The sequence below is a fragment of the Elephas maximus genome, chromosome 12 (genome assembly GCF_024166365.1).
Source record: "Elephas maximus indicus isolate mEleMax1 chromosome 12, mEleMax1 primary haplotype, whole genome shotgun sequence".
Lineage (NCBI taxonomy): Eukaryota > Metazoa > Chordata > Mammalia > Proboscidea > Elephantidae > Elephas > Elephas maximus.
Window position 1 is genome coordinate 51663010 of NC_064830.1, and position 23450 is coordinate 51686459.

The following is a 23450-nucleotide window of genomic DNA, read 5'->3' on the forward strand; positions in this document are numbered from 1 at the left end:
CAGACTACTCAGCACAAACCATGCAGTCAAGAAGGCAATGGGATGACATATATATATAGCACTGAAGGAGAAAAACTGCCAGCCAAGGATCATATATCCAGCAAAACTCTCTCTCAAATACGAAGGCAAAATTAAAACATTTACAGATAAACACAAGCTTAGAGAATTTCCAAAAACCAAGCCAAAGCTACAAGAAATACTAAAGGAAATTCTTTGGCCAGAAAACCAATAATACCAGATACCAGCACAATACAAGATCACAGAAAAGAACATCGTCATATCATCTCAAATAGGGAAATCACAAAAACAAATTAAGATGAATTTTAAAAAGAAAAAAACACTCAAAACAGGGAATCACTGAAGTCAATATGTAAGAGATCACAATAATCAAAAAGAGGGACTAAATACAGGTGGCGTAGAACTGATATATGGAGAGGGATACAAGGCGATATAGGACAATACAAGTTAGGTTTTTACTTAGAAAAATAGGGGTAAATATTAAGGTAACCACAAAGAGGTATAACAACTCCATACCTCAAAATAAAAACCAAGAAAAACATAATGACTCAGCAAACATAAAGTCAAATACTAAGAAAATGAGGAACACACAATTTACAAAGAAAAACATCTCAGCACAAAAAGTGGAAAAATGAAATTGTCAACAACACACATAAAAAGGCATCAAAATGACAGCACTAAACACATACTTACCTATAATTACGCTGAATGTAAATGGACTAAATGCACCAATAAAGAGACAGACAGTCTCAGACTGGATAAAAAAACACGATCCATCTATATGGTGCCTACAAGAGACACACCTTAGACTTAGAGACACAAACAAACTAAAACTCAAAGGATGGAAAAAAAATATATCAAGCAAACAAGCAAAAAAGAGCAGGAGCAGCAATATTAATTTCTGACAAAATAGACTTCAAAGTTAAATCCACCACAAAGGATAAAGAAGGACACTACACGATGATTAAAGGGACAATTGACCAGGAAGATATAACCATATTAAATATTTATGCATCCAATGACAGGGCTGCAAGATACATAAAACAAACTTCAACAGAACTGAAAAGTGAGATAGACACCTCCACATTGATAGTAGGAGACTTCAACACACCACTTTCGGAGAAGGATACGACTTCCAGTAAGAAGCTCAAGAGAGACATGGAAGACCTAATTGCTACAATCAACCAACTTGACCTCATAGACTTATACAGAACTCTCCACCCAACTGCTGCGAAGTATACCTTTTTTTCTAGCGCACATGGGACATTCTCTAGATCACATATTAGGTCATAAAACAAACCTTTGCAGAGTCCAAAACATCAAAATATCACAAAGCATCTTCTCAGACCACAAGGCCATAAAAGTGGAAATCAATAACAGAAAAGTTAGGGAAAAGAAATCAAATACCTAGAAACTGAACTATACCCTGCTGAAAAAAGACTGGGTTATAGAAGACATTAAGGAGGGAATAAGGAAATTCATAGAATGCAACAAGAATGAAAACACTTCCTATCAAAACCTCTGGGACACAGCAAAAGCAGTACTCAGAGGTCAATTTATATCGATAAATGCACACATAAAAAAGAAGGAAGAGCCAAAATCAGAGAACTGTCCCTACAACTTGAACAAATAGAAAGCGAGCAACAAAAGAATCCATCAGGCACCAGAAGAAAACAAATAATAAAAATTAGAGCTTTACTAAATGAATTAGAGAACAGAAAAACAATTAAAAGAATTAACAAAGCCAAAAGCTGGTTCTTTGAAAAAATTAACAAAATTGATAAAAACCATTGGCTAGACTGACTAAAGAAATACAGGAAACAAATAACCCGAATAAGAAACGAGATGGGCCACATCACAACAGACACAACTGAAATTAAAAGAATCATATCAGATTATTATGAAAAATCGTACTCTAACAAATTTGCAAACCTACACATGGATGAATTCCTAGAAAAACACTACCTACCTAAACTAACACAATCAGAAGTAGAACAACTAAACAGACCCGTAACAAAAAAAGAGATTGAAAAGGTAATCAAAAAACTCCCAACCAAAAAAAGCCCTAGCCCGGATGGCTTTACTGCAGACTTCCAACAAACTTTCAGAGAAGAGTTAACACCACTACTACTAAAGGTATTTCAAAGCATAGAAAATGATGGAATACTACCTAACTCATTCTATGAAGCCACCATATCTCTGATACCAAAACCAGGTAAAGACAACACAAAAAAAGAAAATTACAGACCTATATTCCTCATGAACATAGATGCAAAAATCCTCAACAAAATTCTAGCCAACAGAATTCAACAACATATCAAAAAAATAATCCACCACGACCAAGTCGGATTTATACCAGGTATGCAAGGCTGGTTTAATATTAGAAAAACCATTAATGTAATCCACCATATAAATAAAACAAAAGGCAAAAACCAAATGATCTTATCAATTGATGAAGAAAAGGCATTTGACAAAGTCCAACATCAATTTATGATAAAAACTCTCAGCAAAATAGGAATTGAAGGAAAATTCCTCAACATAATAAAGGGCTTCTATACAAAGCCAACAGCCAACATCACTCTAAATGGAGAGAGCCTGAAAGCATTTCCCTTGAGAACGGGAACCAGACAAGGATGCCCTTTATCACTGCTCTTATTCAACATTGTGCTAGAGGTCCTAGCCAGAGCAATTAGGCTAGACAGAGAAATAAAGGGCATCTGGATTGACAAGGAAGAAGTCAAATTATCACTATTTGCAGATGACATGATCTTATACACAGAAAACCCTAAGGAATCCTCCAGAAAACTACTGAAACTAATAGAAGAGTTTGGCAGAGTCTCAGGTTATAAGATAAACATACAAAAATCACTTGGATTCCCCTACATCAACAAAAAGAACATCGAAGAGGAAATCACCAAATGAATACCATTCACAGTAGCCCCCAAGAAGATAAAATACTTAGGAATAAATCTTACCAAGATGTAAAAGACCTATACAAAGAAAACTAGAAAGTACTACTGCAAGAAACTAAAAAGGACATACTTAAGTGGAAAAACATACCTTGCTTATGGATAGGAAGACTTAACATAGTAAAAATGTCTATTCTACCAAAAGCAATCTATACATACAATGCAGTTCCGATCCAAATTCCAAGGACATTTTTTAATGTGATGCAGAAACAAATCACCAACTTCATATGGAAGTGAAAGAAGCCCCGGATAAGTAAAGCATTCCTGAAAAAGAAGAAGAAAGTGGGAGGCCTCACTCTACCTGATTTTAGAACATATTATACAGCCACACTAGTCAAAACAGCTTGGTACTGGTACAACAACAGGCACATAGACCAATGCAACAGAATTGAGAACCCAGATATAAATCCATCCACATATGAGCAGCTGATATTTGACAAAGGCCCAGTGTCAGTTAATTGGGGAAAAGATAGTCGTTTTAACAAATGGTGCTGGCGTAACTGGATATCCATTTGCAAAAAAATGAAACAGGACCCATACCTCACACCATGCACAAAAACTAACTCCAAGTGGATCAAAGACCTAAACATAAAGACTAAAACGATAAAGATCATGGAAGAAAAAATAGGGACAACGTTAGGAGCCCTAATACAAGGCATAAACACAATACAAAACATTACCAAAAATGACGAAGGGAAACCAGATAATTGGGAGTTCCTAAAAATCAAACACCTATGCTCATCTAAAGACTTTACCAAAACAGTAAAAAGACCACCTACGGATTGGGAAAGAATTTTCAGGTATGACATCTCCGACCAGCGCCTGATCTCTAAAATCTATGTGATTCTGTTCAAACTCAACCACAAAAAGACAAACAACCCAATCAAGAAGTGGGCAAAGGATATGAACACGCACTTCACTAAAGAAGATATTCCAGCAGCTAACAGATACATGAGAAAATGCTCTCGACCATTAGCCATTAGAGAAATGCAAATTAAAACTCCGATGAGATTCCATCTCACTCCAACAAGGCTGGCATTAATCCAAAAAACACAAAATAATAAATGTTGGAGAGGCTGCGGAGAGACTGGAACTCTTATACACTGCTGGTGGGAATGTAACATGGTACAACCACTTTGGAAATCTACCTGGCGTTTTCTTAAAAATTAGAACTACCATACAACCCAGAAATCCCACTCCTCGGAATATATCCGAGAGAAATAAGAGCCTTTACACGAACAGATATATGCACACCCATGTTTATTGCAGCTCTGTTTACAATAGCAAAAAGCTGGAAGCAACCAAGGTGTCCATCAACGGATGAATGGTTAAATAAATTGTGGTATATTCACACAATGGAATACTACGCATTGATAAAGAACAGTGAGGAATCTGTGAAACGTTTCATAACATGGAGGAACCTGGAAGGCATTATGCTGAGCGAAATTAGTCAGAGGCAAAAGGACAAATATTGTATAAGACCACTATTATAAGATCTTGAGAAATAGTATAAACTGAGAAGAACACATACTTCTGTGGTTATGAGGTGGGGAGGGAGAGAGGGGAGGAGAGGGTTATTTATTGATTAGATAGTAGATAAGAACTACTTTAGGTGAAGGGAAGGACAATACTCAATACAGGGAAGGTCAGCTCAACTGGACTGGACGAAAAGCAAAGAAGTTTCCGGGATAAACTGAATGCTTCAAAGGTTAGCGGAGCAAGGGCGGGGGTTTGGGGACTATGGCTTAAGGGGACTTCTAAGTCAACTGGCAAAACAATTCTATCATGAAAACATTCTGCATCCCACTTTGAAATGTGGCATCTGGGGTCTTAAATGCTAACAAGCGGCCATCTAAGATGCATCAATTGGTCTCAACCCACCTGGAGCAAAGGAGAATGAAGAACACCAAGGTCACACGATAACTATGAGCCCAAGAGACAGAAAGGGCCACATGAACCAGAGACCTACATCATCCCGAGACCAGAAGAACTAAATAGTGCCCGGCCACAACCGAGGACTGCCCTGACAGGGAGCACAACAGAGAACCCCTGAGGGAGCAGGAGGTCAGTGGGATGCAGACCCTAAATTCTCATTAAAAGACCAGACTTAATGGTCTGACTGAGACTAGGAGAATCCCGGCAGTCATGGTCCCCAAACCTTTTGTTGGCCCAGGACAGGAACCATTCCCGAAGACAACTCATCAGACATGGAAGGGACTGGACAATGGGTTGGAGAGAGAGGCTGATGAAGAGTGAGCTACTTATATCAGGTGGACACTTGAGACTGTGTTGGCATCTCCTGTCTGGAGGGGAGATAGGAGGGTAGACAGGGTTAGAAACTGGCAAAATTATCATGAAAGGAGAGACTGGAAGGAGGGAGCGGGCTGACTCATTATGGGGAGAGTAAGCGGGAGTATGGAGTAAGGTGTATATAAGCTTATATGTGACTGACTTGATTTGTAAATGTTCACTTAAAGCTCAATAAAAATTATTATAAATAAATAAATAACTATTATACATGGTGTGTATGGAAAGGGAGAAATATCCTAAGACAATCCGAATGCCATTCCACATCACGATTCCCTCCAAGCCTGGATCAATCCAAATCCTTCTTCTCTCCTCTGAGCAATCTTTCCCTAAAACTATGGGGGAGGAGGGGAGGAAGATTGCTTGGGAAATAAAGCTGATGTACTCAGCCTCTGCCACTAGCACATACTAGGTTAAACAACATTAAACTGCTGATATTTGATGATTTGGAGTTATAAAATAGGTAATTGCATAGAGATCAATCCAAATTTCTAGAGTAAAGAGCTACTCTACTCCATGCTCTCCTAGTTAAAGTCCCTTGAATACGGGATTAAAGGGTTTTCTGCCATGCTCAGGGCTTCATTAGCTCAGGTATCTAAGCAAGTGCAGGGAATTCATAAAACATGTCATGAAATTGTACAGAATAAGTAGATAAGGAAATTATCTGGGAAAAAGAAAAATGTAGTTTTCATTCAGTAGCATACTTGGTGACCATGAATCTATTCTGACAGCAGAGCTGAAATAATATGTTAAAATTCTTATGATACACCAAACTATAGGCTACATTTTTTCCATACATTTATCTGGATTCGATAACCCTTTTAAGAGACATTAGAATTCCTGTTTTACAAATGAAGGCTCTAAGACTCAGAAAAATTACTACAGTAACGTGCCTAAGGCCACACACACACAAAAAAATTTTGCTGTCCAGTCAATTCTGACTCTTAGCAACCCTACAGGACAGAGCAGAACTGCCTCCTAAGGTTTCCAAGGCTGTGATCTTTACAGAAGCAGACTGCAACATCTTTTTCCTGGGGTTCCAACAGTCAATCTTTCGGTTAGCAACCAAGTCCTTAACTAGTGCTCCACCAGGGCTCCTTAAGGTCACACAGTTGGATCATCTATAATTTGAACTACAGAAGATAATCCTGCAGATAATCATGAGGCTTGATTAGATTTAAGTTAAACATTTTTGGAAAGAATACTGTGTAAACGATTTGGGTACTTCTTATTGCATCCAACAAATCAGCACATAATGTCAGGATGTCTCGCCCTTAGTGATGCTGAGTTTGATCATCTGGGTAGGGTAGTAACTGCAAAATTTCTCCAGTGCAAAGGTATACTTTCCCCTTTATGCTTGGTAAGTAATCTGTGGCACCATGCGATGGCCTCCATGATGACCCTTGCCTAAACTTAATTTTACATATTACAGTGGGGGTTGCAAAATGATGAACTTTTTTAATACTATCATTCCTTCTACAGTTATCGGCTGCCATTCTTTAAAAAGAACTTTATTCCCTCCCCCTATTACCTTTTGCTTAGCATCAATAGAGACTCGTTTTCTTTTTTTAATTCGATGTGTTATAATTACAATAATTATTGGCCAGTAGAGTTTCTTCCAGCTGGCTCTTTGTACTCTTTTGACATTCTTGGTTTTTGGCACGAGATATCCTAGGCTCACCTTGAACTTCACCTGCTACAGATCAGGAACCAACCATTCCACTAAGTTCCTTTAGACAGGAATGATATTTGGAAACTAGGATCTGGGATCTACCTGTGCACATTGCTGCAGAAGTGGTATAACCTTTTCTGTAGACAGTCTGGCAGTGCCTACAAAAAATACGTATTGATAGAATCCTCTTTCTAATATCTTACAGATATTTTATACACATGCACAAAGATAAATGTTTAAAGATATTCACTGCAATGCTATTTGTTATAGCAGGAAAAAAAAATCAACTGCCACCAACAGGGAGCCTTCTGAATTATGATATGGCATAGTATGCATCCATTTAAAAAGAAAGTTCACCTTCTCATTAGTAGGAAAGAAGATGTCCATAGTGAGAAAAGGAAGTTCCAGAGAGGTAAGTATAGCATAATCCCATTTTTATAAAAATAATGACCAAAAATGACCAACCATTAAAAAGAAAGTTCGCCTTCTCATTAGTAGGAAAGAAGATGTCCACAGTGAGAAAAGGAAGTTCCAGAGAGATAATTATAGCATAATCCCATTTTTATAAAAATAATGACCAAAAAAACTCTTTATATGTATCTGTATGTATATGTGAGCTTGAAGAAAGATATGGAAAGCTACACATCAGACTATCAAAAAAGAGTAAAGGAAAACAAAGGCAAAGGTGAGGGTATGAAAAGACCCGCCAACCAGTTGCTGTCGAGTTGATTCTGACTCATTGTGACCCCAAGTGTGTCAGAGGAGAACTGCTCCATAGGGTTTTCAATGGCTGATTTTTCAGAAGCAGATCACCAGGCTTTTCTTCTGAGGCATCTCTGGGTGTACTCAAACAGCCAACCATTCGGTTAGCAGCCAATGTGTTAACACTTCGCACCACCCAGGGACTCCGGTGAAATCATCAGAGAGAGAGAAATAAATAAAAGGAAAAAACATTTAAACAAAACAAAAGGGCATATCTAAGGTTCCTCTCCTCTCATCCTGGCACTCATGGTCACACTCTTAGACACTGTCTATGACTATTTCAGAGAAATATACATAAATATAAATATCTACATACGTATTGCAGATAGTTTGTATTATACATATAGGATGATACTGATCTATAGCTTTTCTAAAATTTAAATTGTTAGATTTTTCATACCTATACCTATACATACACAGTACTTCCATTTATGCAACTGTATAATATTCTGCATTACTTTTACAATTACAAAAACTAAGAGACTAAAAAATAGCTTGTATGTCCAAGGAGGTACAAAGATGTCAAAAAATAAATAAGATTTATTCCTATAAAGGGATTATAATCTTTCCTATAATTGCAGAAAATTTATCACTGATAAAAGCAAACTCATTGATATAGGAATTACTAAGGCAAAATGAATGCTGGCAGAAGACTAGTATAAAAGATGAAAGTACATGATTCTAGAATAGTTAGTACTGGATATAAAGTAGAGCAAATATGATTAAGCAAGCAAACCTAGAACAAGTTAAGCATTTGTGCTATATTTTTAATTATTTTGGTAAAATTTTCTCATACAGATTGCATAGCTTTAACTTACTTCCATTTACTTCAGCAAATATGATATAAAGATTAGGAGCATGATGTAAAAGGACCAGACTTAATGGTCTGACTGAGACTAGAGGGACCCGGGAGGTCATGGTCTCCGGACCTTTTGTTAGCCCAAGACAGGAAACATTCCCAAAGCCAACTCTTCAGACAGGGATTGGACTGGACTGTAAGACAGAAAATGATACTGGTGAAGAGTGAGCTTCTTGGCTCAAGCAGATACATGAGACTATGTGGGCAGCTCCCGTCTGGAGGCGAGATGAGAAGGCAGAGAAGGACAGGAGCTGGTTAAGTGGACACAGGGAATACAGGCTGGAGAGGAGGAATGAGCAGCTAGGAGTACACAGCAAGGTGTATATAAATTTTTGTAAGAGAGACTGAGTTGATCTGTAAACTTTCACTTAAAGCACAATAATTAAAAAAAAAACAAAATAGAGATTAAGAACATGAGTTTTAGTGTTAGAGACCTGGGACAGAATGCCCATTTCACCACTTACTGGCTATGTAGTGTTGGGCAAGTGACTTAACCTGTCTTAACCTTCAGTATTCTCAGCCTTCAGATGGAGTTGTCCTGAGGATTAAATTGGGTAATTCAATTGTTTGCACATATTAAGCTCCTAATAAATGGCAGCTATTATCAATGATAATACATCTGGCACTCTTTATGAGATACAAAAGAAATATAAGATTAGTGGATGCTTAGGGCTGGAGGAGGTAGGGTATGGGGGGTGATAGCTAAAAAGTACGTGTTTTCTGCTTGTGGTGATAAAATGCTATAAAATTGATTGTGCTGATGGCTGCACATATCTGTGAATATACTAAAAACCAGTGAACTGCACATCTTTAAATGGGGTGTGTTGCATGGCATGTGAATTATATTTCAGTAAAGGTGTTAAAAAAAAATAAAAGGGCAGGGGTGCAACTGTTTAAAAAAAGGTGAAACACAAAACAAAAAATTATATCTTATTGTGAGATTAAAAACACCCGATACATACAATGGGGGGATATTATTCAGCCATGAAGAGAAATGAAGTTCTAATACATGCTACAACAACATGGATGAATGTTGAAAATATTATGTTGAGTAAAATAAGCCTGCCCACTGTCAGGTCGATCCTGACTCATAGCAACCCTATAAGACAGAGCAGAACTGCTCTATTGGGTTTCTAAGACTGTAAATCTTTATGGAAGCAAACTGTCACATCTTTCTCCCACAGAGGAGCTGGTGGGTTTGAACTACTGACCTTTTGGTTAGCAGCTGATCGCTTAACCACGGTGCCACCAGAACTCCTTTTTTCAATTATTAGTAGTGCCAAATTAGGTAATACCCATGGTCCACCCAGACTAGTATTACATCATTTCACAAAGACCCTATGGTGGAAGAGCAGAATACTTCCCTTAATATCTTCTAAATTACTGACAGGAGTCCCTGGGTGGTGCAAATGGTTAAGCACTCGACTACTAGTTGAAAGGCTGATGTTTTGAACCCACTCAGAGACACCTCCGAAGACAGGTCTGGTGATCTGCTTCCGAAAAGTCACAGCCTTGAAAACCCTATGGAACACAGTTCTACTCTAATGGAAGTCTCCATGAATCAGAATTCACTTGATGGCAACTAACAAGTTAGTGGCATGCTCTAAAACATCTGAATTTTCCCTTTGTTATCACCTGTGGTCTGGTCTTTTATGACTTTATTCAACTCTTTAAAAAAATCTGTGTATATTTTCAATTTGTAATTAAACTATTTTCTGAGTAAAAAGATTACTATCAAGAACTAGGAGGGCTTTAGAGATAACATAGTCTAGTTCCCTTCATTTTAGCTCAAACAGGTCCAAATGATCAAAATGATGTGGTCAGTCAATCTCAAGGCCAAGATTAAAACAGCTCTCCCAAATCCAGACAGGCAGTCTTTCAACTGTGCTATCACTTCATACTGCTGGACCTCCAAGAACCTCTCTTTTTAGTGTCCGGCCCTCACACTTCAGTTTTAATGTTAGTCACGTATATTGCTGCCCCTCTACAATTCTGTCATGGGTCTCACACCACCCCTCAAATTCTTCTAATACTTAATCAGTTCCTCCCAAACATTAAGTCCTTTCCCTATATACTTTCAAATACACTCAATTTTAGGACTCTTTTTTTTATAGCTTCATGTTTTTGTTTTTGTTTTTTATAGCTTCATGGAACTCCTTTCCCCATGACAACTGCACCTTGCTGCTTGCCTCAAATCCTTCCTCTTCAGGCCAGCTCCTACAACTGCTGGTCTTGAAACCACGTCCTTCAGGACCATGAAATCATCAATCTCACACCAATGCTTTTATATTTGGCATCTTAGTTCATCCTCACATGCAAAGGAAGAAAGTTTCCTAGTCCAAGATGTGAAATAATATTTTTTCACTCAAACTTACTTCACATAAAACTTCACGGGGTGCCTACTTGTTCTGGTATGCTAAGACCTCATGAACAATTCCTGAATTACTTTATCCAGTCACTTGATTTCAATCATATTCCATATCATCTTCTTTTCAAATCAAGGAATATTCATGTTTAAGTCTATCTTAATGTTTTGGTTGCCTTTGATCATTTTTCTCCTAAGGAGCTTTTGGTACGGCAAGCCAGAGGCACAAGGCAAAGATTAGTCCAAAGGACTCGTGGACCATGACTACTACAACCTCTACCAGATTGAGCCCAGAACAACTAGATGGTGCCCGGTTACTACCATTGATTGCTCTGACAGAGATCACAATAGAGGGTCCCAGACAGAGTGGGAGAAAAATGTACAACAAAATTTCAAATTCACCCACACACAAAAAGACCAGACTTGCTGGTCTGGCAGAGACTGGAGAAATCCTGAGAGTATGGCCCCTGGATACCCTTTTAACTGAGTGCTGAAGTCATTTCCAAGGTTCACCCTTCAATCAAAGATTAGACAGGTCCTGGTGACGTAGTGGTTAAGCACTACGGCTGCTAACCAAAGGGTCGGCAGTTCGAATCCGCCAGGTGCTCCTTAGAAACTCTATGGGGCAGTTCCACTCTGTACTATAGGGTCACTATGAGTCAGAAATCGACTCGACAGCACCGGGTTTGTTTTTTTTATAGGGCAAACAATAACACACATGAGGAATGTGCTTAGTAGTTCAATCGTGTATACGAGACTAAATGGGCACACCAGCCCAAAAGCAAAGAAGAGTAGGCAGGAAAACTGGATGAATAGAAACAGGGAACCAGGGGTGGAGACAGGGAGAATGCTGACACATTGTGGGCTGGCAACCAATGTCACAAAACAATTTGTGTATTGTTTAATGAGAAACTAATTTGCTCTGTAAACTTTCACCTAAAGCACAATTAAAAAAAATATAAAGATTTCCAAAAGTCTTTAAAACAGCAACAATAATGGTGTACGCTATGCTCACGTCCTTACAGGAGCACTATTTCCCCCCTTCTTTTTGAGATCAAAAACCAAAACCTAATCCGCTGCCATCAAGTCAATTCTGACTCATAGCAACCTGCCACATCTTTCTCCTGTGGAGCTGCTGGTGGGTTTGAAGTAGAGAAAACACATTTTCTTTAGTGTTTTAGTATGGAAGTAGAAAGAATATATTTTCTAGTGTTTTAGTATAGCTGTATAAGCTAGTCTTTGAAACGTAATTACTTGCTCTGGAATCTGTCCCACCACTGTTCCTTTAAAGAAAAATAAGGTAATCAATTTTTAGTTGATTAAACTATGTTCCTCTCCCCAGGAAAAAAAAAACACAAGACTGAAGTAGCTGAACAAAGCTTAGATCCATCTTGTGACAGAAATCAGGATGGCATGAAGAGGCTTGCAGGACTCCAGGATGGCATGAAGAGACTTGCAGGACTTCAATAATAGATCACTTTATCATCGTGTCTACCTCCAAGAAAAACCAACATTCCTGAAAACCTTTAAACCCTGACCTTTCCTCTATAAAAACTCTCCAATTAGTCCTCTAGGTTTAGACGGAATTTGAGAGCAATTTAACCCTCTCTGTCTCTTGAATACTGGTATTCAATAAAGCCCTCTTACTGCTTACCTCCTCCTGTCTCAGTATTGGCTTTGCTGCAGGGGGCACGAATACGCAATTTGTGGTAACAGGTTTGAACCACCAACCTTTCAGTTAGCAGCCCAGTGCTTAACTACTGCACCAGCAGGGCTTCTTTTTTTTTTTTTGAGTTCAGTCAGACCTTCAACAGAGAGACATGTATAAGGAGTTTTATTTCACCTGCTTACTTACACCGAGTCAGTCTTGCACTGACCTCCTTGTCTGTCTCCTGGGGCTGCACCCATGTTTTTCACTCTAGCCTCTTGTAGTTCTAACCACCCACATTTGAATTCCTGGATTCAGTTCCAATAGACTCTTGATGCTGTCTCACTAACCCAATATTAACCTACTGGGGACAGACCTGTCCAAGCAATTAGCACAGTTCAAGGATTCTTCACAAAGTTTATTGGTTTATTCGTCTGGTACCCTTTCCCCTTCAAAAGGAAGTTTCAACACTGGATTTATTTTCCAAGTTCAAGTCTTCACATACTCATTCTGAAAATAATGATTTCTCTCGCTAAATAGTTATTTAACATACTACCTCCCATCCTATATCCATGCCATCCTTCGGATCTGCCAGGGCTCTGTAGCTTGGCCCATTCTCATCTGATCAAGATTAAGCTGTGAATAATGCCATGTTAACCTTTACCCATGAATATACTTAATTCCCTTTAAAAGCTCTAGCATACACCATATATGAAAATTAACTCAAAATGGATTAAAGAACTAAATCTATGAACTGAAACCATAAAACTCTTAGAATAAAACACAGGAGTAATGCTTTGGGATCTAGTTTAAGATAATGGATTCTTAAAAATGGCACCAAAAGCATGAGCAGCAAAAGACAAAATAGATAAAAAGGATTTCATCAAATTAAAAACTTCAGTGCATCAAAGGATTTTTATCAACAAAGACACAACTAACAGACTGGGTGAAAATTTTGAGGAACCATATATCTGGTAAGGGCTTAATACCCAGGATACAGGTAGTCCCTGACTTATAATGTATTCCAGTTACAATGAACTGCACTTACAACCATTCGGGTTTTTTTTTTTTTTTTTTTTCTGATACATCTTTCTGTTAGTAATACGTACTACATACAATGTTGCAGCACATAACTTGCTGATGTTATCATTCTCAGATGTTCACTTGCAGATATTCAATTTTATGATTCACTGTTCAAAACACTGCCATATAGCAGGCTATGGTCTGGTCTACAATGAAGTCAGCATCATTATCTGGAGTTGTAACAGATAGAAAGTTGGGCAATGTTCAACTGTCACAACATACAACAACTGAACTGAGCACAGCCCAAAAGCTGCTACAACTCCGACTTCAATGTTATGACACTGACACTAATTTCACTGTAGACCAGAACTATGGCATGATCTTATTCAGCACTTCATATCATAAGAAGCATCAGCTGTTAGTTTTAAATGAGGTATTCGACTTATGTCAGAACTGACTTAAGGAGTGGTTGTCATTTAAGTGGAGGGCTACTCTATACATAAAGAACTCCTACAACTCAACAACAAAAAGACAAACAACTCAAGTTTAAAAAAAAAGAAGGGCAAAAGACCTGAATATATATGAAGATACATAAATGGTCAATAAGCACATCAAAGTCATTAGGGGAATGCAAATTAAAACCACAACAAGATACTATTTCATGCCCACTAGAATGGCTATTACCAGAAAAAGAGAAAATAACAAGTGTTGGTGAGGATGTGGAAAAATTAGAACCCTCGTCCATTGCTGGTGAGATTGTAAAATGGTATAGCTGCTGTGGAAAACAGTATAGTGATTCCTCGAAAAATTAAACATAGAATTACCATATGACCCAACAATTCCCCTCTGAGATATATACCCAACAGATTGGAGCAGGGACTCAAACAGATAATTGTACACCAATGTTCATTACAGCATTATTCGCAGTAGCCAAAAAGTGGAAACAACTCAACTGTCTATCAACAGATGAATAGATAAATAAAATGTGGTACATACACACAAGTGGTGCTACTGGGCGGCATGGTGGTTAAGCTTGGCTGCTAATCAAACAGTCAGCAGTTCGAATTCACCAGCCACTCTGTAGGAGAAAGATGTGGCAGTCTACTCCTATAAAGATTACAGCCTTGGAAAACCTACGGGGCAGTTCTACTCTGTCCTATAGGGTGGCTATTAGTCAGAATCAACTTGACAGCAATGAGTTTGGGTTTTGGATATACATAAAGTAAAATATTTTTCAGCCATAAAGAAAAGTGAAGTTCTGATATATGCTATATGACATGGATGAACCTGAAATATCTAGAATATGCATGTCCATAGAGACCAAAGTTTATTAGTGGTTACCAGGGACTAGAAGGATGGGGAAATGGGGAGTTACTGCTTAAGGAGCACTGTGTTTCTATTAAGGGTAATGAAAACACTTGGAGACAGGCAGTGATGAATACGGTGAATGTAACTGTCACTGAATTGAATGCATAAGAATGGTTGAGATGTTCCATTGTATATACTTTTTACACACACACACACACACACACACACACACACACACACACATCTCCTGGGAGAAAAACAGCTCTAACAGATCATTCAAACATGGTTCTTCTTTTTTTCTGGAGATTATGCTTAGTAATCTGTACAGCGATTTCTTACTATTTATGACAGATCAGTGCTTCCTGAACGTTAATGTTCTGTTAAAAACATATATTCTGATTTATAAGTGTGGGTTGGGGCCCAAGATTTTGCATTTCTAACAAGTTTCCAGGGGATGCCCTGATGTTGGTCCAGGGTATAATAAGGTTATAGTTCTCATCATAAATAGCGGTGGAACTCACTAGTCTTCTGGACAGTACACACTAGAGTCCCCTTAGGAATTTTCTCCAGAGGTGAGAGTTACACTGCACCTGCAGTCTGCTGGCATAGCCTATATTTGTATTTTGGCCAGCAGTTCCCAATGAGTTCCTTCAAAATTCTTTGGTGGATGAGTCACTGAGTCCCAGTTTCCCCACGCCCCTCCACAGTCTGTAAATTAACCACGGTCATGCTATTTGTATTGTTACGCACTAGATGTACTTAATCCTGCAGTTTCAGGGGGCAATGTGGGAATGCCACTAACTCTCCAGTTGACACTCTTGAAATCTTTCTTTGTACAAATCTATAAATTAAGCTATTTCTCTATATTTAGACACCAAATATGAGGGTATTTTCTTTCTTTCAAATTCTGTCAACAGAATTTACATACCATGAAAACTTGAGATTTAAAAAAAAAAAATCCATATTTCTAAAACAGAATATGTAAACTTGCAACATAACTGTCATGGACTGAGCTGTGTCCCCCAAAAATATGTGTCAACTTGGATAGGCCATGATTCCTCATATCGTGTGGCTGTCTTCCACTCTGTAATTGATGTGATTTTCCTACGTATTGGAAATCCTACCTCTATGATGTTAAAGAGGTGGAATAGGAGGCAGTTATGTTAATGAGGCAGGATTCAATCTACAAGACTGGATTGTATCCTGAGCCAATCTCTTTTGAGATATAAAAGAGAAGTGAGCAGAGAAAGACAGGGGAACCTCAAATCACCAAGAAAACAGTGCTGGGAGCAGAGCACATCCTCTGGATCCGGGATTCCTGCATGGAGACGCTCCTAGTCCAGGGGAGGATTGATGACAAGGACCTTCCTCCAGAGCCAACAGAGAAAGTCTTCCGCTGGAGCTGAGGCTCTAAAATCTAGACTTCTAGCCTACCAGACTGTGCCATCCACTTGTGGTATTTCTGTTACAGCAGCACTGAATAAAACAGTAATCTCTAATCTGTAAAACCTAAGGGGCAACAGTTACCTATCCACTACCATTACATTATAGCAACGTATCCTTTTTCTTCACATCTTTCTCTTACTTACATGTAAGTTTTAAGTCAATAGCAATAAAGTAAAAGAGTTGAAAGGGGCCTCTGCAGAAAAGGCAAAGTTGAGACTGTGTGTCCGAATAACACATGTTCCAAAGTCACACCTATATAACTTCATTTACTATTATATATTTTGTTTGTCTTCTCTAATAACTTACATAATCAAGACAGCTAACTTTGTTTCTACTCCTACTTCTACCATTCAAGATTTATGAAAATGATGCACTGAAGGTGACTAGACCAAGACCTGCAGAGTCTTAAGTGTAATCTTAGTTACTTAATTTGAGGCTTAGTGGGAGCCAGGGCATCAAACAGGGATTTATAGGGGGTCAGAGGAGTCTGTGGGCCATGGGAAAGCAGATCATTCCTTGTCTTGAAGAATCTGGGGACATGTAATACACAGGCTAAGAGGTACTAGGGTATGGAAAAGGAGACAATGTTACTCATTCACTACTCTGAAGTCTATGAGGTGCTAGGGGAGACAGCAGACAATACGTCAGGCATGGTTATTCCTTCTTGGGGCTTATTTCCCACTTGTTATCCAGTTCCATCCTTTACCCTGGTTTCCCTAAGTAATCTTACTATATAATGATATACCTCAACTTTCCCACAATTTATAGACTTTAAAAACTCAAATACCTTCAAGGCCAGCCTGGTAATATAAATGTGTGAATCAAAGTAGATTTAAGACCAAGTTTGGCAAATTCTGGCCTAAAGGCAACCACAATTAGAAGAAAGAAAAAAAGAATGTTAGGAAGCTGTGAGTGAGGGCCTATACCTGGAGACTCTTGGTCTGGATTTTTGTAAAGATACAATTTCGGGTGATTTTTAACAAAAAATTTGCCAAACATATACGAAACGTGACTTCTCCTATGTTTAAACCTTTTCTTATAAATAAATAAACTCACAAATTTATCCTGTCAGCCTTGTGTTCTATTTTTGATTTAGAAAAAGATCATTACTGCACAATGTAGTGGAAAAATATCAAGAAATGTCTAGACCCTTTTCCATAACTTTCTATATAATCTGGACAAACCACCATCTTCCGGAACAGTCTCAGGGTTATTCTGAGTTTCAGAGGAGATTTACTTGTTAAGTGTTGCATCTGGGGAATGAGATAACACAGTCATCAGTGACTTGGAAAGCTGACAATGGAATACAGAAGCAAGAAGGGAAAAGATGGTCAATATGGTATGCAGGCAAAATTGTGAAGAACTGAAAGTTAAAGGAGGAATTTGGCAAAATCAGTACCACAGCATGTCTCTGATGGCTTGGATAGCTGAGCATGCCTAATTTCCCCAGGAGACAGAGAGAGATGGGCAGAAGAGAAGGAATTAAAGATGGTTCTTTCAGTTGGTGTAAGAACATAGGTTTTCAGCAATTGAATTTTCTGCCAGGGATCCTCATTATCGCTTCACTGTAACAAGCTCAAAGGGTGACTATACGATACCTCAAATTCTTTGAAGTAAAGAAAAAGTAAGCAGGACTTTTGTAAAAACCAAACAAAAAAAATCATGAGAAAGATTCAAGGTTCTTCAGAGAACTTTGAAGCAATTTTAGAAAACCAACTCACGCCAAACTTCACCCATTCTCTTTGAAACAGAAGACTGTGCCTGGGTCAAACTAACACTGTGAAAATAAAAATCTGACAATTGGGGTGTGAGGGTTGTAGTGGAGAAGAACAAGTGTGAAACCAAATTATGGCAAGACCAAGACAGAGTTAACTACCTGCAAGGCACTCTTTTTATTTCTAGATCTAAATGTTTAATGGGTCCAGAAATCATTAAAACACCCAGGTATGCTGTACCTCAGTTCAAAATACACAATGAGGTCACTCTGATGTGAAAATGACAGTAATCTTTAAGGGCCTCTCCAATGCTAAGCTTTTTCTCTTCTACAAAGAGGTGGTAATGATTTCTGGATATTACATGCTGCTTCTAGATGACAATGTTGGCCCTGTTCTTATGTGACTAAGAAGAACGAGGCCCAAAAGCACCAGCTGCAAGAGCCCAAAAGAAAAATGAAATGATCGAGCTTGCATCATCAATTTAAATGAGTTGCAAGGGGTCACCTAGAGTCAACTGATTTTTGACAAGGGTACTAAATCGATCCCAAGGGCAAAGAAAAGTCCAGTTAATAAATGGTGCTGGGACAGCTGGATTTTCACATGCAGAGGAATGAAGTTGAATCCAGACTTTACACCATACAGTATACAAAAACCAATTCAAAGTGTATCAAGGACCAAAGTGTGGACACTAAAACCATATAGGGGTATGGCTACCAGGCCTAGTGATTTAGGAAATGATATTAGAGTCATTACTCCCTGTCCTTGAGCATAGAGAATGTGACCCAGCTGAAGCTGGGCTCACAAGGACACATCAACTGGGCCCTGAGGTAAAAGACAATAGATAGGATACTCTTGGAAAATATCTTTTAGGGAAACTTTCACAGAAGCCATAACACAAAAGAACCCTTATCTTTTTCTATTAACATTTAGTGAACAGAAATTTGTTGGACCAGTGAAGACCCTCCTGACTGTCCCTACTGAAACCTGTACCAATGATTGTTAAGAAAGACAATTCAAAATGTAGGATAACAGTTTCTAGCCAATCTGTGAAAAGGCGAAGCTTCCAATGGTTTTGCCCGTTTGTAATGTTAATATATACTGATGACTCTGTAACCTTACTTGGACTCAGACAGACATGGCTGTGGCAGCATGCTTGTCCCTTTTCCCACTTTTGTCTATACTGTAATTTCCTTGGACTTGGACAGACATGGCTGTGGTAGCATGCTTGTCCGTTTTCCCATTCTTGCTTACTCTGTAATACTTCCTTGGACTTAGGCAGACATAGCTCTGGCAACATGCTTGTCCACTTCTCAACTTTTGTCCTTTTGAATATATGCCAAATAAAACTTTCTTTTTGCTTCACTAAACTTGGAGATGTTTTTTCCCCATAACACTAGTTTTTAACAATGTATTCTTAGATATGACACCAAAAGCACCATCAGCAAAAGACAAAATAGATAAACGTGACCTCATAGAAATTAAATACTTTTGTTCATCAAAGAACTTTATCAACAAAGTGAAAAGACAACTATAGACTAAGAGAAAATTTTAGGGAACTAATAAGCGTTTAATTCCCTAAAATAAGGATTTACTTCCCTAAAATAAGGGTTTATGATCCAGAATAAAGAACTCCTATAACTTAACAAAATGACAAACAACCCTATCAAAAATGGGCAAAGGACTTCAATAGACATTTCACCAAAGAAGATATACAAATGGCCAAGAGGCACATGAAAAGATGCTCAATGTCATTAGTCATTAACCCCAGTGGGAAATGCAAATCAAAACTAGAATGAGATACCACCTCATGCCCACTAAAATAGCTATGATTAAAAAAAAGAAAATTGGAAAATAGCAGGTATTGGTGAGGATGTGAAGAAACTGAAATACTCATCCACTGCTGGTGGGAACGCAAAATGGCACAGCCACCTTGCAAAACAGTGTGGCAGTTCCTCAAAAAGCTGAATACAGAACTACCATATGATCCAGCAATCCCAATCCTACGTAGATACTCAAAAGAACTGAAAGCAGGAACACAAATGGAAACCAATGTTCATTGCAGCACTATTCGCAATAGCCAAAGGACAGAAACCTAAATGTCTATCAACAGATGAATAGATTAAAAAAAGTGATACATACAATAAAATATTATTCAGCCATAAAGAGAAACAAAGCCCTGATACATCCCACAACATGGATGAACCTTGAAAACATTATGCTAAGTGGAACAAGTTAGTCACAAAAAAACATATACTATACGATCTCACTTATGTGAAATACGCAAATGTACAGAGGCCAAAGTTTATTAGTGGTTACCAACAGGCGGGAGTCCCCGGATGGTACAGTTAAGCACTTGACTACTAGTCAAAAGGTTAGCGATTCCAACCCACCCTGCGGCACCCTGGAAGACAGGCCTGGTGATCTGCTTCTAAAAGGTCAGAACCTTGAAAACCCTATGGAACTGTTCTACTCTGCAACACGTGGGGTCGCCATGAGTGCAACAACAACAACCAATGGCTGGGAAGCAGGAGGAAATGGGGAGTCATTGCTTAGAAGGCAGTGAGTTTCTGTTCATGGTGGTGGAATAATTGGGAAACAGATAATGATCTTGGTTCCACAACATGATGGAATAACCAAGGCCACCAAGTTATACATGAAAAAACTGTTGAATGGGCAAATGTTTATTATATATATTTCTACCACAATAAATAAATAAAGGCCACCTAAAGCTGTAAGATTAAGGAAGAGGAACAAACAAGGGCTAAGGAAGGAGATGGTGAAAAAAACTATAAAAGAGTGTTGGAAGAAAGGAACTATGCGTCTGGTAAGCAAGCAGGAGAGAGCACCCGCTGGGAAAAGAAAACCACTGAGTTCCTCAGAAAAAGAAAGGGATGAGAAAGAGACCACCGCAGGAAATTAAAGGAAAGAGCAAGAAAACTAATCGACAAGAAATGGAAAGGGAATAATGCCAGTCAGCATTAAAAAACTATCTTTACAATTTAAAGACATCTTATCAGTTTATTCACAGCTATCAGCACACTGCCTGGCATATAATAAACTATCTGTCAATTGAAACACTGTTACTTTTTGATCCCTACAACTACTGTAGGAGTGAGGAGTATAGAATTTAAGGTTAATACAACAAAATACCTAGGAGCAATATAAAAAGCATAAAATCCAGAATGTGGGAGAGAGAGAGGAGAGATGACTTCTAGATTCATAAAGTTCTTGAAGCTATGTGAAAATTCTGACTAGGTTTTTCTGGGGAGAGGGTTCAGAGATTTTGATAAGAATTTCATTGTGCATTTATGAGAAATTAATGAATAATACATCATTGAATAATACATGTATTCATTTGTGTTGAGAAAGAATTAGTCAGAATGTGATACATATTCTTACAATTAGTTTAAGAGGTTGAAATGAAAATGAGTGCAAAAACACTTTTATAAGTTTTATATCTAGGTTACAGTTTTATGTGCATTTATATACTATACCCTAATTGCTATCTTTTGGATGTATTAAACTATCTGATTACTTAGTAAATGCCTCAAAGACTCAGGCTATCGCTAAAAAAAAAAAAAAAATTTTTTTTCACTACTACCTTGTTATTCTCTTTATACTGTACTTCCCTCCCCCATGCAATTTTTAGATGCATTCTCTCATTTATGTTCAGAATGTTGCCTAGCAAAGTTACTAATACACCAAAGGCATTTAACCCTTTTGGCCTAGATTTTGGTTTCTTAATAAAAGCTAGACACTTTCAAATGGAATGTATTCACTAACGGTAAGCCTTTAAACTGGGAAGTAAGCAAAACACGTCTTTCAGAGAGGTTCCTCATTCTAATGGAATACACCATTCCAACAGGAAACACCATGCCAATTCTGTATAAACGTTCATAAAGGTTTCCACTCTGAAACTTCCTAAGTCAAACAAAAACCAAAACACTGAACACTGACGTCCTGATCACCCACTGAAGCTCCAATACTTGAGGTTTAATTTTAAGAACTCATTACTTTTCTGTAATTAGGAAAACAAACAACTCCCTGCCCTTTAAACTAGGCAGAAAACTGAACATCGCTAAAGGAATTATACTTCGGTGTGTTCTTTTAAAAAATATTACTATCACCCCCAAACCCCAGAAATGAATCAACTGACTTAAAAGCCCTAAGGCGAAGCAAGAAATACGAAAGAGGAAGAAAAAGAACTTTTTCTATTCAAGCAATTACACTAAAGGTTAGTCCGGGAACCACTAAACACCCTGGGGCCACGTATAATTCTTTTCTTTCTTTCCCAGAGGCAAGAGGTTAAGAAACGGTAAGAAACGACTGACGATGAAACTCAAGAGGTCAATAAAAAATGCTCGAAACAGGGAAAGCTAAGGTAAACGTAGCGCGACGTGCTCTGCAAGTATGTCTTGGGGGTAGATACTTCGCGGGACTCCAAGGGACGAGAATGAGGGTGGGGAGTGGGCAGATACGAGGAAACCGGGTGAAAATGAGGAGGCTGGAAGTAAAGAAGGGAGGGGAGTGAAAAGGAAAAACAAGAGCTGGTAGGTCGGCGGGGCCACAGGAGAGGCGAAGCGGAGTCTGAGGAGGCCCAGCGCGAGAAGGGGAGGGAGCCCTAGCTCCGGCCCCGCCCCGGGGAGGCCCGAGCGCCCGCCTGCCTCCCTTACCAGCGGTAGCAGGAAGCCCCAGAGCACGGCGGCCACGGCGGGTAGTAGCCGCCACTGCGGCCCCATGGGAGCGGTGGGCGCCCGGCGGCGCGGCTCGGCTCGGCTCGGCATGGGAGGGCGCTCCGTGTCTCGGCGCAGCGCTGCCTCCCCGGCCGCAGGACAGGAGCGAGCAGCTGGGCTGTGCCGGGCCACCACTGCACCACCGACTTCCTCTTCCGGCCCCGCCCGGAAGACGCGGAAACCCCCGCGCGGGCCACGGGGAGTCCCGAGGCCGCCTGCTCCGGTTGCTACGCCCTCACTGCTTCCTGGGGTTGGGAGGCCCCTGAGTGCGGGCCTGGGAGTGTCGCTTCCCAGCTGCCTGACCTTCGCTCTCTCCGGAGCCCAGGGAGGCGCAGGGACTTTACCACCACCGCCCCCACCCCCCCCGAAGTCGCGAGCACCTGCTCGGTTTTCCAGTAACTACCCAGATAAACTCGAGCCATTTTTTTTTTTTTTACCCAGATAAACTTGAGCCAAAAGTCTACGGGTCATCCTTAGTTCACCTGTGCATCACTCAGCATGTCCTGTCCACTCGCATGTATATCCCAAATAGGTCCACTTTCTCCAAAACCACCCTATCCAGGCCGCCAACGTTTCTCACCACCAAACTGGTTTGTGTTTCCTTTCCCGACAGTCCATTATTCAC

The 23450-nt window shown here is 39.2% G+C and overlaps 1 protein-coding gene across 1 annotated transcript in view; it reads right to left on the bottom strand.

Annotated features, from left to right (window-relative positions):
- Window positions 1-23128, bottom strand: part of SPPL2A (signal peptide peptidase like 2A) — a 61475-nt gene extending 38347 nt beyond the window's left edge. The window contains exon 1 of the mRNA XM_049904964.1: window positions 22766-23128. Coding sequence (XP_049760921.1) covers window positions 22766-22876 — 111 coding nt within the window. The 5' untranslated portion in view covers window positions 22877-23128. The remainder of the gene's footprint in view (window positions 1-22765) is intronic.
- Window positions 23129-23450: the final 322 nt, after the last annotated feature.